Source organism: Enhydra lutris, unplaced genomic scaffold, assembly GCF_002288905.1.
Source record: "Enhydra lutris kenyoni isolate GAN:26980312 unplaced genomic scaffold, ASM228890v2 scaffoldscaffold10, whole genome shotgun sequence".
Taxonomy (NCBI): domain Eukaryota; kingdom Metazoa; phylum Chordata; class Mammalia; order Carnivora; family Mustelidae; genus Enhydra; species Enhydra lutris.
In genome coordinates, this window is record NW_019154094.1 from 12,442,258 (window position 1) to 12,460,036 (window position 17,779).

General features: G+C 48.5%; 1 protein-coding gene across 1 annotated transcript in view; it reads left to right on the forward strand.

The window, feature by feature from the left end:
- LOC111144138 (calcium voltage-gated channel auxiliary subunit alpha2delta 3) overlaps positions 1 to 17,779 on the forward strand; it is an 868,443-nt gene that overhangs the window by 652,277 nt on the left and 198,387 nt on the right. The window contains exon 17 of the mRNA XM_022498297.1: positions 4,792 to 4,866. Coding sequence (XP_022354005.1) covers positions 4,792 to 4,866 — 75 coding nt within the window. The remainder of the gene's footprint in view (positions 1 to 4,791; positions 4,867 to 17,779) is intronic.

Consider the following 17,779-nt stretch of genomic DNA (forward strand, 5'->3'; position numbering starts at 1 on the left):
TAGCAATGTAGGATTTCAACCGCTATTACCCTGAAGCCATTAGGAACAATAAACGGCAGTAATAATAGTAGCAGTTGAAATGATAGTTAAAATACTAAAAATAATACAAGAGTTAGAATCAAATAAGGCAATAAAACATTCAATGAGCTTTTTACTGTGTGTTTGGTATGGTAAAAGGGCTTTAAAGGGCCCATTCCCGTTGAATCATTGCTACCCTCCCCTAAAGTGGGTGTTACTCGGCCCTACTCTTAGTTGAGGATGCTTAAAATGACTTTCTCAACATAACTCAGCTGATCCAAGATGAGTGGAATAAAGTCTAACCACAGAGCAGAGGACAATGGGCCACAGAAAATTCACCAGCCAGTGCCTGACTTAGAGGCCTTTCTGCCACGTGCTTTCCCATGGGTCAGGCTGGGAAGTGGAGACGCAGGTATGACCTACCTGAGCCCGAGTCAGCCCTCCTAGGTTCCCACAGAGAGGCTTGGGAAAGGGGGTGCACGTCAGCCAGGGACAGCCGCGGCTGAGCATGCTTCTCTCATCCAGGAGAAGAGGGCTCCAGGGAGCGGAGTGTGGATCACACCTTTTCCTCCTGATTAACACCTTGTAAAGATGAGTCAGCTCTTGGCTCTTGGGGTTTTCCCAGAAGATAGAATTCTTTCTTTACCCTTAGCTTCATAGATTTTCCCACAAGCAATCAGACTTCCTGTAATTTTTATTAAGAATTCCAGACACCCCAGCAATAACTTCCAGACACCACAGCCTCTGTTAACATAATGAGCCATTTTATAATTGGAGTCACTTCATTAGGCCAAACGCTCTGCACTTGGAAAGGAAGTACCTCCTTCCCTGGGGTGTTGGACCACGAGGCTCCCGGCCTCCAGGAGAACATGCTTCAGGATGAGGGCCCTTTTGGCAGCCCCCAGTGCTGGAAGGCCTTGTGTCTGATTTGTTCCTATTACTCTGTGGGATTGCATGGTAGAATGGACAGGAAGACTGGTTCTAGTTCAAATGAAAGAAAAATGAGAGATTTCATCGTGATACCGATGTGTGGCCAACAACAAAGGTTGGGCATTGTCTTACTGTAAGCTTTTGGTTTTCTGAAAAGTTCATCCCCAGAATGTGTTTTGAGACTTACTTGGGATTTCTCTTCTTACGTCTCCATTAAGTTATGTCCATGTGCCACCAACCAAGCAACACAACATTGTGATGTTTTGTTCTCCTGGGGAAGACTTCAGCCAGATAGTTTCTGAATGTCAGGATGACTTTCTCAGGTCCAGCCTTTCCCGAGGGCCCACTGTGCACCTGCCATGGCTCCCCTTTTCAGCTCATTTGTAGTACTACTTTAGTTCAAGCTTTAAAGATGAACTAGACAATATTTGGGTAAAGCAACAAATGTCTTAAATACTCACAATCCTTCCTGGAGCACTGCCACGTGCCAAGTGTTATGCAAAGGACTGTAGAAGTCAAAGATGAGTGAGATGCTCCATGCCTACAAAGAGCCCGTTTCGATGGGGCAGGTACTGCCTCATGGAGAACAAGGCAGAGGAGAGAAAGAACCAGCTGGGGCTGAGAGGCAGAGAAGTAGGTGTCCTATTTTCACGCATTAGGGTGAAGATAGTAGTGGAAAAATGCTCAGGCTTTTATGGAAACATGGTATGGAAAGGAGGGAGCAGTGGGAAGAGTCAGGAGAGGCTTTATATAGGACATGGTCCTGATGCTGAGCTTAGGCGAGAATTAGCTGGGGGAGATGGAAAGGAGAGGCGCTCTAGACAGCTGGTGTTTATGAGTAAAGGTGTGGGTGGGAGAGAAAACTGCAAGGGGGTTGTTGTCATGGCCGTGTGCCCTAAGATGTAAAGCGTGGAAGGAGATAGAGAAGGGTACTTAGGTAGGGACCAGGACCAGGACACCTGACGGATAGCCCTATGGATTTTATCTTGTATGTGAAAGAGATCTTTAGTGGGTTTTATACAGGGGAGCTACAGGGTCACAGTTGTTTTTGACCTTGATCAATCTGGAGGATGGCTTTGTTGGGGCCTCTGTTTGAGACATGAAGGGCAGTTAGGATCACTGTGGAAATCTATTACATTAAATCAACATGGATGGTGGGGTTGGGAAGCAGCAATGAAACTGAGTAATTTCTGCAAGAAAAAGTAGTGATTACTTGGATTAAGAAGTTGGGAATGAAAGAAAGGAAGAAGTCCAAGGCTGATGCTCTGGCTTCTAACTTGGGACTCTGGGTGGATGGGTGGTTCTCCCTCAGAGAGGAGCAGAAGGAGCAGCACCCACCATGTTGGGCTGGGTGAGTCTGAGGCACTTGGGGGATGTCCAGGTAGAGATGCCCAACACACTGTTGGACACTTGGACCTGCCAATGAGGGGAGAGGCTATGGCTGGAGTACTGACCTGGGATCAGCAGCATCTGGGTGCTTGCTGAGGCGTACTGGGGGAGAGAGCTAAAGCAGACGATGGGTCCTGGGATAGAAGCTTGGGGAAAAAGAGTGCTTGAGGGTGGGCAGAGGATGGGGATCCTATGAAAAGGAGGATACCTGGGTGTATGGGGCCTGGAAGCTGAGGAAATTGAGAGTGTAGGGAGGGAGGGCAGTTGGCCAATAAAACTGGCAAGATTCAAGAGAGCTTTCTGTAGGACATGGCCAGCCATCAGGTGGCCAGTGGCCACAGTAAAGAAGGGAGTTCTGTTCTGGTGGCATCTTGGTGGGGGGCAGGGGCACAGCAAAAGCAGATTCCAGAAGCGGCACCAATGGGCAACGGGGAGGCGGAGATAGTGGTTCCACAATGAGCAGAGGACACTGGGTGGGAAGTCAGCTCAGCCTTTGCATTCCAGGGGAGGAAGCAGGATTTCGGTCAGCTGTGTGGGATCTGCGCTTGAGTCCATTCCCTTCATTGTTTCCCATTTCCTGCTTTTCCACTTTCTCCCATCCCTCCTCCTCTTCCTTCCCTCCCAACCACCAGTTTGACCACATGGTATGACCTTGGCCATCAAGGAACCTTATACTCAGGCGGCGAGGCAGGCATGAAATAACCAAAGACCTTGCTTGATGGATATCTTGATTCCTTATCATCAACCTCACAAACAATAGTCATCATTTTGATTAGTACCATACAAGAAAATTAGAGAGTTTAAAGAGACCATATACAAGGAGTTCTACCTTCTTCTGAGTATTACTTCCTACAAGCAAACCAAGAACTGAAGTAAAATGCGTTAGAAGGCCCTGCATATATTAGCAACTATAAAATATTACTTGTTTGGTCGAATTTTGAGTTTGCATTTCCAATCAAATACCACTCTTGCCTTTAATGGAAAAAAGTCAGTCTCTCGGAGTCCTTTTTGACCCCTCGAGTCTGTATTAAACTGGGACATAATAATGGTAATTAATGCAGTGTTGACTGTGTCTGACATTTTTCCAAGAGACAAGATGAAAGAGACGATATACATCTCAAAGGATAGGAAATCTCTGGTTTATCTTTCACAGCATAATGAAATACACTTTATCATTAGAGTCTTGTAGAATCTTATTAAGACTTGCTGGGCAAGGTAACTCCAGGAGAAAATGTCTGTCGCCCTTGACGACCACGGGCATATTTGCCTTATGTAATGCAAGGGAAACTTTTAATTGTCGGTGCTAAATTCTCTGAAGTTAATTCCACATCACCTTGACGTTAAGCTAACAAGCAGACAGGGTCATTCTTGGTTTGTAAACTCTGTTGTCTGGATCATTTAATAGTATCATATTCAAGAATGTGAGTGGCAGAGAATTTGAAAGAAAAAGAACACTGAGGGCTCAGAACTATGAAATAACTTGTCGGAAAAAATAGAGGGATCCCCCCCGCCCTCCTTTCATGACTCTGGCAAAGTGGGTTACATTTTCTTTCTTCAGTGAGAGAGAGATCAGTATGGGTTTTATGCCAGGGGCCATTTGAATACAGGAATGATTTGTAGGGAGATTTATTGTAGCCAATGGGTGCAGTCAACTGTGTAATAGAAATATTGTCAAAAAGCTGGGATTATTATTTAAATAAGTGCAGTGTTAAATTTGATTACATACTTTCTAAAGCTAATAAAACATTTCATTGCTCTCAAACTATTTCCCATAGTCCCCTTTAGTCAGAAAACATAAATTAAGTGAGACTCTGCATAGAAAATGACCCAGGCTTTGTGTCGATGGAAGCATGCATGGAAAAGCTTGGCAGCCTCCAAAGTTAAAGACGAAAGGATATAAAAAGGGGTTGGCAGGCTCCTGTCTGGGCTGGTGGGGACACTTTTATCCATGAAGAATTATGGAAAATGACTGTCTCGTGCATACTCAAGATGGCCCTTACGGGTGTGGACTTGTAGGAAGTCTAGATGTGAATCAGAGGAGGCCTCCTCTTTGCTTTCCTTATCACGGGGGATGGAAGACACAGGGAGATGGATAAGACTCTGTTCGCGTTGACAGAGGGTATGACCAGAAATGTCAGCTACTTTCTTTAAAAAAAAAAAAAAAAAAAAGAATTGTTTTTGTTTTAAATAAATCAAAGGAAGGCCCTTGGATACCAACATGGGGATGTGACATTTTAAATTGTGCTATTTGCTGAGCTTATCCCGGGACAGGTCTTCATTTCTACCAAATGTCAAGGATCAACGCCTTGCATTCATTTTAATGAAATATTGTGCTGATAAGGGTTATGAATGCCAAGTTTAAGCTGTAAATTACTGAATGTCAGGCTGCTTTATGCTTTGTGAATTCACTGGGGAGCCAGCTAATGAAGGTTCCTTTCTCACTTCTTCTTACAGTTAGGGATTCACGGTTATGCCTTTGCAATCACAAATAATGGATATATCCTGACGCATCCAGAACTCAGACCACTGGTAAGAGAAATGCCTATTTCTATGTTTCTCCTTTGATGATTTTAAGAGATTTTCTTTGGTTCTACAGAGAGGACACTTTGCAGCAGCGTTTGCCTTGAAAGTTCAATTTATATTATTTTGACACGTAACGCGTAAGTGATGGAGGATAAATATATTTACTATCATTCTCTGATACAGAAATCAATATATATCTATGTGCCTTTATTTATTTATTTCACATCTGCCAACACATGCAAAAAAAATTTTAACTCCAGACATTTAAACCCATCATAACGGGTACCTTTATGTAACAAATGATCCCTCACACTCCAACAAGACCCACTTATTACAAGTTACATTGGACACAACAAATTAGACCCAGGATCCCTGGTAATTCATTACGGTGGTATTTGCCCCTGAATTCTATGGCCTAAGCTCTGTGCCTCCTGTGTTGAAGATATTCAACAATACCTTTTTTGTTTAATTGAACAGTGGCAGTTTTCTCCATTCCCTGCCGAAGCCATATCCAGTAGCATTGTTTGATGACCTGATGTGTAAACCATTTTCCTTCTGAAGTGAGTCCGGTGGGTCTAGGAGGGGCCATGGTGTCCTTGTTCACCCTGCCCCCTGGGGAGAGCCTGCCTGGAGCATTCAGAGGAATCCGAGAGGCGGGGCAGGCCGGCTCGGTGGGTGGGAGGCACCAGGCTGCTGACGGTCTCCCCTATGGACTCTGGAGGGGCATTGCGGGGAGCGTGTCAGTTGTCTCTGCACGAGTGGCAACGTGTTGAAAGAAGGACAACCCTTTGGGTTTGAGTGTGTTTAGCTAATTTTACAGAAGATACAAAATCGTAAAAAAATAATTATCGTACGCTTTGCTTTTGCGAGTTAAGAAAGTGTCAGTGGTTTTCTATAGCCACACACACCCGTGTTTGCTTGCACGCTCCCACCCCACACATCCTTGTTTCTCTCATTGTGGGCAGAAAATAGTGGCTCGGGGTCTGCCGGGCAAATGTCGGCTGGTGTGGCGTTGCGAGGACCGGTTTGCTTCTCGCCAGGGTGGTTGTCTAGAAAGAGCTCATCCTCGAAGGGCGTCATCATCCAACTTTGCTCTAATCGCCCCGCTGTTATTGAGTCTTGGCCACACCATGTGGATCCCATATGCATGCTTTCAGATGGGACTTAGGATAATATTTGATTTTGCCAATCTTTTTTATCAGAAAGGGGTTGGGTTAACTGGTCAGCTAACTCCAGAATTGTAATATAACTCAGAATTATTGAAAAGTTTGATTGGAAAAGGCTACTAATTTCTGGAAGATGTTTAGGTCTAAAAATATATTTGAGTCTAAAAAGCTCAGCCTGTTCTCCGTGTCCAAGACACTCTGTGAGGCTTCTCTGTTGGGGGTGGAAGGAGTTATGTGTCTGTGGGGGAGTATGGGCTCCTAATGCTTATTCATTCCAAGTTGGAGTGGATCAGAGTCAGTAAAACAATCAAGCCTGGATCCTTCCTATGAATTTCCTTCCTATTTATCAGCTTTTTAAAAGGGAATGAAATGGAACCAGGCACCGGAAGTCACCAAGGTAACTTTTCTCTGCAGCAGTGGACATGAGTAGCTCCCCTCTGCACAGCAGACTGACAGTGCCTTCCGGGTCTGTTACGTGTCCTGGTCATGCAGCAGATGGCTTGTTTGCAAATAGTCCATTCGATGCACTTTCCAGAGCTGTGGCCACTGAGGGGGCAGATGGAAGGCTTCTAGAAAAGCAGGGCAAGCAACTAGCACCCATCATCCCATGACAGCACAAGTGCTCACCAATACAAGTCCTTTCTGTTCTTCTCACTGCTCATCCATATAGTTATGGATGGTTTCACCAGAAGTGATGGCCAGGGTCAAGTTCCCATAAATGGGACGGCCCAGGCCAGGGCCCCAGCATCTCACCTGTGCAAATCCAAACCAGATGTATCATTTTGCAACTGATCTGTGGTAAGAACATAAGGGGTCTGCCCGGGGGGCTCAGTCAGTTGAGCCTCTGACTCTTGGTTTCTGCTCAGGTGATGATCTCATGGGTCGTGAGATGGAACCCCACATCAGGCTCCAGGCTCGGTGGGGACTCTGCCTGAAGATCCTCTCCCTCGGCTCCTCCCCTCACTCTCTCATGCACATGCTCTCTCTCTCTCTAAAATATAAAATAAATCTTAAAAAAAAAAAACATAAGGAATGACTGGGCCATTTATCTATCTCTGACTCTGACTTCGTGAGGTACTTACCTGGCGTGATGCCAGCTGTCGAGGGTTCCGTGAATGCATCCACCTGAGTGTGGTCCGTAAGTGGTGTGGACTCTGCCTTGAGTCTGATGTTTTCCTCTTGGGCAAAAGACAGTGGTGAAGCGGGAGGAACTCAGCTTCAGCAACACACAGCTGGCCCTTGACTCTTGTCCTGCCACGTCCTAGCTGTGTGACCCGGAGTCACGTAGCCTCTCTGAGCTTCATGTTCTCTTGGATCCTGCCATAGCCCTCATACAGAGACCATAGTTTTGTTGTCAGAGTAAATGGAGTCATGCGTGCAAAAAGCCTTGTGTGACAAAGCAGGCCCCAGGACGTCATGGGGCCTGAGGGGGTTATCCCAGCCTCCTGTTTCTGTTCCGTTGGCTCTGTCGATCTGTGCTCGGCTTCTATAAAGGTTGGAGAATGTGGTGGTGGTGGCAGCTTAGGAGGATCCAAAGGATCCTTTTTGATGAATAGGTTGCTTTGATTCCTATGATAAACATTGGTGAGGGATTGTACACACACACACACACACACACACACACACACACACACACACGGTGTCGGTTTTCTAGGCCACCTGGGGTCTGGAAGACAGGTAGATGACGACTGTACAAGAGGTTCTCTGGCAGCCGTGCCATGTGTGGAAACTAAAGTTCGTTGTTGCTGTTTGTCTGCTTTTAAACTATCAGTAAAAGTGAGTAGGAATTGTGGTAACAGGAGAGTGATAGGTAATAGTGATAAAAATGGTAGCTAAGCGTCCGTCCACGTGGATGGACCACTTCCGGTGCTGACGTGCACAAGTGGTTAGTTCATCTCAGTTTTGCTTACCTCGACAACAAGGGCAGACGTTTGCCCCCCTCCTTCCCCCTAAGTACCAGCTCCCTCTGCACTCAGCAGGGACTCAGAAGATGAGCCAAAGAAGGGGCCCTCCAAAGCCACTGTTCATTTCCACTTATTTTGGGTCCTTCTGGAAAACGTAACTTGTGGGCTTGCCCTGGAAACCTGGTATCTGCTCCAGACATCAGTCTCCCCTGCCCAGGCCCCTCCTGCACCGCCAGGGACAGCCAGCCGTGCTCCCTGCCTCCCTGGGGACAGGGAACCCTCCTTCCAGCCCGACTCGCCTCTCCCATACCCAGCTGTATCATCGAGTCCTGATAATCAATGGACGCCCCCCTTGGTTCTGGCCAGGCATGCCAGATTTCCACAGCGGGGATGAGTGTGGGGTTGCGGGCAGCACGGGGGGAAGGGTGCACGCTCACGTCTGATAACTCCGATTCCCTCTCCCTCCACCACTGGGGCTGTTTCTTGCCCCTGTAGCCAGAGGAAAGAAGTGGGTTTCTCTGAAGCACAATACCAATATTTTTCTAATTTGTCCAATAAAATCTTTCTCTTGAACTTCATATTTGGCTTGATTTTATCCAGTATTTTCTTAAATCTTGGGTGACTTGGGTGTGAATCATGAGGCGTCTCCAAAAACAACTCAGACACAGGCACTCTCACTCAGCAGACTTGCTTTGGTTTCATTGGCAAAACTGCTAAAATAATACTTTTCTGTTGATAGCCAGGCTCTCCTTAGTCTTTCTCCAAGTGTCTCTCGACCTCTCTATCTTTGCTAGCACCTTGTGACTTCTGGAAGACTGGCGTTCACGCAGCACCCTTTTACCTGGGTCCAGGTATGCTGGGTCCTGTGCTGGCCTGGGGGACACATTGTCAGTCCCTCAGAGTTGGGGAGTGGGGGAGTGGGGCAACATCACAGCAAGAGGGACTCAAATTAGACCTTGAGGAATGCTGTTCGGGTAGTTCTTAGACATCTGGAAGTTCTCTTCTAGACCTATACCACTCACGAGCATTCAGGTTAAAAATATTTCAGAGTATAGTTACTGTTAGATTTCATTTTCTCATGCTTTATTTTCCCCCATGTCTTCCAAATATCTATGGATTTTATTTTTCCTTAAAATATGGAGCCCTGACTGTATCTCTTTTTCTCTTGCCCAACAGGGCATTGAGGGAAATAAAACTGGGAAGGCACCCCCGTTAGCATGATCTGATTTTTGTTGGAAGTGTAGTGATCCATCTGCCCCTGCCTCTTCGAAGGGAGGGTCATCTGAGTTGATTTCCTTCCCCAAGGAGGCCTGGAATGTGGACCTGGTCAAACCACCCAAAGAACACAAATCAGTCTCCTTCCCGGGAGCCACAACACAGGCAGGGCTCCACCGAGAAGCCTGGGGCAGGACTCATTTCCACGGAGACCGCATTGACATCTGCCAAAAGCTGTTTGCTCTGCGTCTGCAAGCCGGGAAGATGGTGAAGGATGCTGGAGGGTTTCTCTTCTGGATGAAAATTTGCCAGTCGCATCAGCTGCTGGGTGCTGTGAGTCGATGAGTTGGGAGGTGGGGATGAAGGAGAGAAAACTCCATTCATTCCTTCTGTGTTTGCAGGGTGCCCACTGAGTTCTAGACCCAGCAAAGTGCTCAGGGTGGTTGCAGAGATGTGCCCGGTCTCAAAGAACTCAACATCTAAAGGGATAGATAAGATTTTGCACTTTGGGTGCATACGGAACTGTAGACATTACTAGGGAGGGTGCATTTCTGTGTGTTTGTTAATCCCGTTGTTGGTTTTAGTGTGTTCTTACGTCTGCTGATGACTACTTCTATGACACGCGTGGTGCTAGTTGCATGTGTGAAAACTTTCTTTAACTAATATAATAGGAAACCTAGCAGTCGGTTCTGTGCAAGGGCCCAGAGGCTCAAAGGAAGGGCACCTGTGGGTTCAGGCCTGGGCAGAAGGTGTGTGGAGAAGGCATTCTGCAGTCAGACTGTAAACCGATGTGCATGCCAGGCCAAGGAGGTACAGATCTCTGTGGGGAAGGCGGCGATCCCCCCAGTGATAAAGGGATAAGGTGACTAAGAAGTTTCAGAACCAGGAGCCCTAACCCAGAGCAAGTGCCATGTGCTGAGTTCAGCTCTGCTGGCTGGTGATCTTCAGGAAGTGGGAGGCAGAGTGGTGGGGAACCAAGCGGCCCGGTCTCTGCAGCCACATGGGTGAACAACAGGGTCCTCAACTGGACGATGGCAGTTAAGATCTGGCTAGACGAGCACCATCCAGTAAAGGTATAACATCAGCCACACACATGAGCTGCTTATGTCATTTAGAATTTTCTGGTGGCCACATCTGAAAAAAGCAAAAGAGAAACAGGTGGAATGCAGTTTAAGAATATATTTTGGCTACCCCGTATATCCAGAATCACAGAGTTTCAACAAAAAACCAAAAAAAAAAAAAAAAATTACTAATGTGCTATTTTCCATTATTTTCTTAACTAACCTTTGAAATCCGATGTGTCTTTCATGCTTTCACGACATCTCATTTAGACCTAGCCACATTTCAGGTGTTCCAGAACCACGTGTGGCTTGATGCTAGCAGATGGGACAGTGCAGGTCAAGAGTGTGACCAGACATTTTGGACCCTTTCCTTAAAGTGGGCTGGAACCAACTCCACCAGCAGCAGCAGCTCCTGTTGCTATTCCATCCTGGTAGTCTGTGCAAATGGTGGGTGGTTAGTTGGTCCTTCCCTTGTGGCCTCAGTCTCACCCTCACAGGCTGTGGGGTGGAAGCTGGGAGTTGTTCAGAATTCAGGAACATAAGGTCAATGGTCAGAGCAGATGGGCTCCTGGCTTTGGTCATGCGGCTCTGGCGGTTTCAGCCATGTGAGTTCACTCCTAAGCCACGCAGCCTTCCTCCACCACACTGCACAGCCCCAGCCAGCAGGTGGGAAGCCTTAGCCACCTGGGGGGAGCCCGAGCTGTCGGGTTTTCTAAAATCAGAATGCTCAGACACCCCAGCCATGTCTGTTGTTCTGCCAAACTCACGTCCACTCTTGCAGGAGCCCCAGTGGTGCAGATACGTGTGCCGTCTTCCCACCGATTACAGACTCTTTCCATGCCCTCTGGGATGCAGTGTTGCCATACCAGCCGCTGGCTGGCTGTCCACAGCCTGCGTTCTGTCTGACCTCACCAGCCTTGCCCGTGGGGCACTCCTTGACTGTCGCACTCATTCTGCCATTTTGTTCTTGTGGACCTCTGGGAGGGTCATTTGTCTTTGTCCTTCTGCTATTGCCCATGTGTTCTAGATGGGCTGTTGCAGAAGTGAGTTAACACGTGGACGTGCTGATAAATACATTCTTATGCTGGATTCCTCTCCTGTGGAATTAAGTGGACATTCCCATCAGCGCATGTAAATGTATGTTAAATGCAAAGGAGACTGTACATATCAAACACTGTTTAAATAGGAACTTAGAAGTTGGGGGCACAGGTAGAACCCTTGTCCAGATCCGACTGATTTAGCTCAAGCAGTGGATCACGTGAAGAGCCTTTGTATCGTTGTCAGAACTGTTGATGTGGGGCTGAGATGTGATCTTCATCACATCTGGGTAGATCTTTGGGTTATGCAGGGGCTGGCTCCCCTCCCACACATCTCATGGTTTTATCGTTTTGGTCATCCCTGCACTGGAGACACCTCGGTTCATTGCCCTTCATTTCTTCCCCTCATCCACACCTACTCAGGGCAAATGGGAAGGGTTCTTTCTTGGTCAACAGGTGTGGGCGTGGCCTCCCCATGCCCATCCCCATCCCCCCGCTGCCACGTTTGATTGGATCTGGCTGCAGAATGTGCCCAGAGCCCTCCCACCTCTCCTGTCTCTACACCCTGGCCAGGGGGACCCTTCTTCTGTCTCTCCCAGATGGCTGCAGTCCCCTTTCCGCTCCTCTCTGGAGACCTGGCTTTGCCCCACCCCCTCACCCAGCCCTGGCATTATTCACTCTGCAGGTCAGATGGCAATCTGACAATCAGATGGCAGGGCCCCTGACTGCCATTTAGTGTGAAACCCAAACTCCTAGCTGTGAGCCACTCCCTTCCCTCCTCACCCCCCATCATATCCCTTGCTCTCGTTTCCTTGGATCACTAATCACCCCTGGGAATTGTTGATGTGTTCAAATTTTCCCCTCCTGTCGCTTGTGGGTTCCTGGGGTTTTGCTACTGCACAGAAGAGAGTCAGTAGATATTTGTTGAATGATTTTGAAGATGTTTGAATGATGTTGATGACTACATGTCTGGGTACCAATTTCCCACAATAAATGAGAAGTGCAGATGCCACACATTCACTCATCAAACGTGTATTGAGTGCTTGCCCTATCAGGCACAGAAACTGAATTACACGTGATTGGCCAGTCCTTCCTCATTCTGCCTCTCCCTCTGCCCTCCCGCTGGCCTGCAGCGGTTCATCAGGTGCTCCTAGAGTCCAGCACTGTGCTAGCTCATCGGGATGTAGAAGTAGGTAAAAGGGTGTCTCTCCCCACAGAAGCTCACTGCACAAAGCAAGAGTTTCCTGACAGCTAGAGAAAGGCCAAGAGGAGCTACGGGCTCACAGTGGCAGTTAAATGCTAAGTTAAATGTTTTTCTTGAGGAAAGGTGCCTTGAAATGCAGGAGGGCTTCCCAGAGGAGGTGGCATGCACACCAACTGCATCCACCCATCCCCTAGAGGATATTTTTCCCCCGGTCAGGAGAGTCCCCACGCTCTCCTCAGAATGGCTGTCCTCAGCCCTGACTAGACACACGACTTCTTTATTTTTTTTTAAGATTTTATTTATTTATTTGACAGACAGAGATCACAAGTAGGCAGAGAGGCAAGCAGAGAGAGAGGAGGAAGCAGGCTCCCCGCAGAGCAGAGAGCCCGATGCGGGGCACGATCCCAGGACCCTGGGATCATGACCCGAGCCGAAGGCAGAGGCTTTAACCCACGGAGCCACCCGGGCACCCCAGACACACGACTTCTTGCTCTGGTCTCAGAACCATGCAGGAGCCTGTTGGTTTCACGTCCCTTCCAACCTTTCTCTCACGGGCTAGGTAGAATTCCCTCTCGCCCTCCTCTCAGGCTGCTGAGGAACTGAAGAAGACTCCCCAGTAGGTGGCGCCCGGGCACTGCCGTTTGCCGTGTCCCCGCGCAGATGGTGTCCCTGCCCCGGCACCTTCTCAGAACAAAACCCAGGCGACACCAGCTCCGGCCTGGTCTGAATCGATTCCGTTTCGTTTCAGAGAAAGAATTAAGAGATGCCCAGTAAGTGTATCTGTTCAGAGGAGTGTTTTCTCTGAGAAAAAATAAACAAGGCTGTGGGACCCCCGTGTAGCAAGCCCGTTCTTTTTTAAATACATCATTTGGCAAAGGAGAAGACAGAGCCTTGCATGCCTTCCTCTGGAGGAAATTGCTGGAGGCACTGTTTGCGCTTCCCTGGTCTGGACACTTGGGTTCCAGGAGCAGCCCCGAGCAGGCAGCGTTTTCACCTTGAGAGCCCCGGAAGGAGGCAAGGTCATGGTGTGCCAGGATCTGGTGGGCAGAAGCTACCCTGTGTCCCGGAAATAGCTGCTGGGTCCCCAGGTTCTGTGCTGGGCGTGTGCTTGGGCACTCAGAGCGTAGATGGAGTTGAGCAGGTGGGGGGACTGGCAGCAAGGGCATGGGGTTACCTAGCGGGTCCACTCTCAGACTCCAGGAGAGCATCTGTGCGTGTTTTGTCTTCTTAAGTGTCCTGCGAGGTGGTGACCACCCTAGAGGGAGTAGCTAATGCCTTGGTCAAGAACTATCGGTCAGAAAGCAAATTTGGGCCCATTTTCTGGGGAAAGGGAAAGAAAAGGATGATGATAGACAATGACATCTGGTCATTTTTCATAAAGTTAAATCCATTCCATTGAAAGGAGGTCCTTAATTAGGAAGCAGTGTTATAAGGTTCTTTGGCAGAGTGCAGTTCGGGCTGGAGAGCCTCCCTTAGCTCCTGCAGACACTTTTCCCCTTCTGCTCTGCTCTCTGCCCCGACACACTGGTCCAGACGGCACTCAGCAGCGGATCCTCTACGCTGGGCACTGGGTGGGGTTTGGCGAGTGGGCCCCTCCCCCTGCAAGAGGGAGAGAAAGGCCGGTGGGGTGGGTACACATTCAGCCCTGTGTCCCCCGAACTGGCTGCACCCAGTCTAAAGCCACATCAGCCTCGCCGTCTCTGTAGCTCTCTCTCTCTCTGGGGGCTCTGTCCCTTCAGGCAGAGTGCTAGAAGGGCCCCACTGCTCCTGGGGAGCAGAGTGCACCGTTTCTTCTCCTCTCCCTCAGCCTGCCCACACTGCCCGTTACAATAGCCTCTTTATTAAACCTTCCTTAATTAGCCAGCGTGACTATGCCATGTGCTTCCTGCTGGGGGCCTGACTGATACAAAGGTAAGAGTAGACCGAAGGTTTGCTTTTCTTAAGCTCTGACTCTGCCAACAAAGAAAGCAAGAAGGAAGGATGGAAGGATGGAAGGAAAGCAATGGGAAGGAGGAGGGAGGAAGGAAGGGAAGGAAGAGCAAGAGACGCCCCATTAGTGCCTTGATTATTCCTGTAGGTAGTTATTTCTAGGAGCAGTGGGAGCAGAGAGCTTCCATATACCCTTCCAGTAAATTCCCCTTTTGCTCGAGGGATTAAGAAACTGAGACCTGTTGCTTACAACGACAGCAGCCTAGCCCGTACAGCCCTGAAATCCCCAAGTCTGGGAGCCTCTGCTGGGTGTGGTTCTGACCCCAGCTCTCAGGGACCTGTCTGCACCCCTTCCACCCGCCAACCACCTCCCCCCCCATCCAACCAGGATTCTTGCATAGGACTTTGAGTTTGGCCTCTGCACTACATTATAAAAATATCTTGACGCATCTGCCCCTGATGGCAGGGCAATCCACATGAATGCGGATCGGGTTGTGTTCTGCTCCCCCGTGTATATCCATGGCCTGGTGGGGTACCCAGCGGAAGACAGAGAGTGGTGAGTCGGTGGGGAGACAAGACTCACATCTTGGAAACTGATGACAGGCTATATTCTTAAGCACCAGGGTGGAAATACCGATAAGAAGTAGACTTTGTAAAAGGACTTGGTGTCTTGCTGTGGAAGGGGTGGCTGGAGGAGGCCTCGGGGAGCTGGTGTGCAGCCTAGAAGCTTGAGGTCACCGTCTGCAATCCAGGCCAGCACAGCTGGGAGCAGCAAAGGGCCCTTCAGACGCCAGATGCATAACCAGCTCCTTCTCCCACTGCTGATGCGTGAGCCTGCCCTCCCTCCCTTCCCTCCCTCCCTTCCCTCCTCCCCTCCCTCCCACCCACCATCCCTCCTTCACCTGGCATGTAGTCATTCGGCACATCTCACGTGCTCTATCAGATGCTGGAGATCTGGCCCTAAGATAAGACAGACATAATTCCCCTTCATTTCCTGTTTACAATCTCCTGCAGATTTTTTTAAAGCTCCCAAGTAAACAAACAAATAAAAAAGCACTACACATTTTGGATCAACTCTCCAAAAGAAACAAGGATCTGAGAAAACAAAAAAGTAGGGAGAGGCCCCTCCCTTAGCTGGATGGTCAGGGAGAGCCCTTCCTGGGAATGGCATGTTTAGCTCAGCCTTGAGGGAGGAGGGAAAAAAAACCACCGTGCAAAGCTGTTCGGAGACTCACTGAGGCTGAAGGAACAGTGTAAACAAAGACACTGAGGCTTGGGATGTTCAAGATGTCGCGTGTCTGGAACCTGTTGGTACATCTAGGACAGACTTCTGAAGCACCAGGGGAGGTGACTGGAGCTTCTTTTGATAGGGTCCTACTTGGGAAGAAGCTTAGGGAAGCATGTGACACTCTGCCCTTGTCCCTTCGGTCCCTGCCGTTTTCCACACACACCAGCCTGGCTTGCAGATGCCGGCACCCCGCTGAAGACTTCCCCTGTCTTCTGGAGTGCGCTCCTCTGAGGCACACAGCAGGCCAGAGGTGCCAGGGAATTAGAAGACTGGCGAGCACTCCCACCTCCCAAGCCCGGTATCTCCAGGTGCCGCTTTGGCAGCGCCCCCTGGAGCCCTGCGGTGGGACTGCGATCCAGCCCACAGCGCCAGGGGGCTTGACGATGCCCCTAGTGTTGGCTGCCTGTCTTTCTTGGTGTCTGAGTCACTTGGCCATGTCCCCACAGGCATTTCCGTGGAACCCCTCCCAAGTGAATACCTTGCTCTTGAATCCTGGTCTCTGGGGCTGCTTCAGAGGGAAAACTCAATTCGGAACCCCAGCGGACCCGTGTTTCTCTGCAAAAACTGATTTGCCGTAGCCTAGAGCATCAGATGCACTTTTGTGTGCCCCCACTCCACCCTTGGCCATCCGCCACATTTTCTGTTCCTTTCAGACCCCTGTGCGTGAACTCACATCACACCAGCCTACTTGGAGAATCCGCATTTGCGCTCAGAAGTACCAGGGAACAAGGGCTTTGTGCTGTTAATAATCAAAGGCAGGCGTTTTAAGGAAATCTGGTTTAGAGATAACATCCTCTGCTGCTTTATTGTTTGGCGAAAAGATTTGATGAGGACAAAGCCTTTCTTTACACTGGACGCACTCTGACCTTTGTTTTACTAGATTAATTTCATATCTAGAGTGCCCCATCTTGGATGATGAATTAGCAATAAAAAGCTCATCAAAATGTAATTACATGCAATGTGTTGAATAATGATCTCTTAAAAATTCCTATAGATTTGTCTGCACCTCCTTCCCCTCCTGGGGGAAATGAGCCTCAGCTGCTTGCTACTAGCCCCAGCTCAGGAATGCAAACCCTGGCCCTATGGAGGGTCTGAGATGGGAGAGCTGGCTTCCATCATTGCCCGGTGTCATCCATTGATCAATTGCTTTTCTACATGTGATGCACATCTTTATATGATTTAAAGGACCATCTCCACGGGGGTAGGAATACACAGGAAGTGGAAGCCCTCACCTCCTCCATCTGCAGCAGCCTGTCGCAGGGAGGGAGTTCTTAATTAAAATGTTAACTGCCCCGACAATAGCGGGCAGACCAGCATGGAGAAGGCCTGCAAAGCAAGCCTTAAAGCTTTCATAACTGTAAATTCCAGGAAAGTTTGCTCCTCCTTAAAATAGGAAAACAGAACCATCTGTGTCTCAGAGGAGACTTAACTGAGCTGTGCGAGTGTTGCTAGGCTTTCCCCAGGAGCCCGGCTGGTTTCTCTCCAGGGGCTGGTCTTGGACAGGGAGAAAGCCAGCCTTACCCCTGCTTGCTTGAGGAGCCCTGTAAACCCTACAGCTGGGGCTGACAGCAGACTATTCAGATGATTCCAACAGTGAAAATGCCCCACTCATTTGAATAACTGAAGAATTCAATCATTTGAATGCCAATGATTATTCCTCCGGGAGTTTACATTTTAGAAAGATAGTGTATCTGAATCCCCATGAGGGCATTAAATTGCTATCTAATTAGCAGTCCCAAATTATATATATTTAAAAGATAATTAAAGGTTTGAAGGCTGTTGGAATAACTGGTTATACATTTAAATGAATCACAAGAAATTTGTTAGTAATGTGCGGAGTTTTTCTTTTATTTCTTGCTTCCCTCTTTGAAGTTCAGTAGACCCCACCTCTCCGGGTTAAGTTTGGTAGCGGTAAGATAAAGGCAGATGGTTTTAATTATTGCAATCCAACCTCCAAATAATTATAAGCAGCTGTCATTTTTACATAATCCTAAATGATAAGACCCAAAGAATGCAAGTAGAAAGGTTGACACCATGGGCTCTTGAGCACCGTAATTTAATAATGCCCACCGCGCTGCCAGGCTGACCACTGCACTTTGCCGAGAAGGTGCCTGA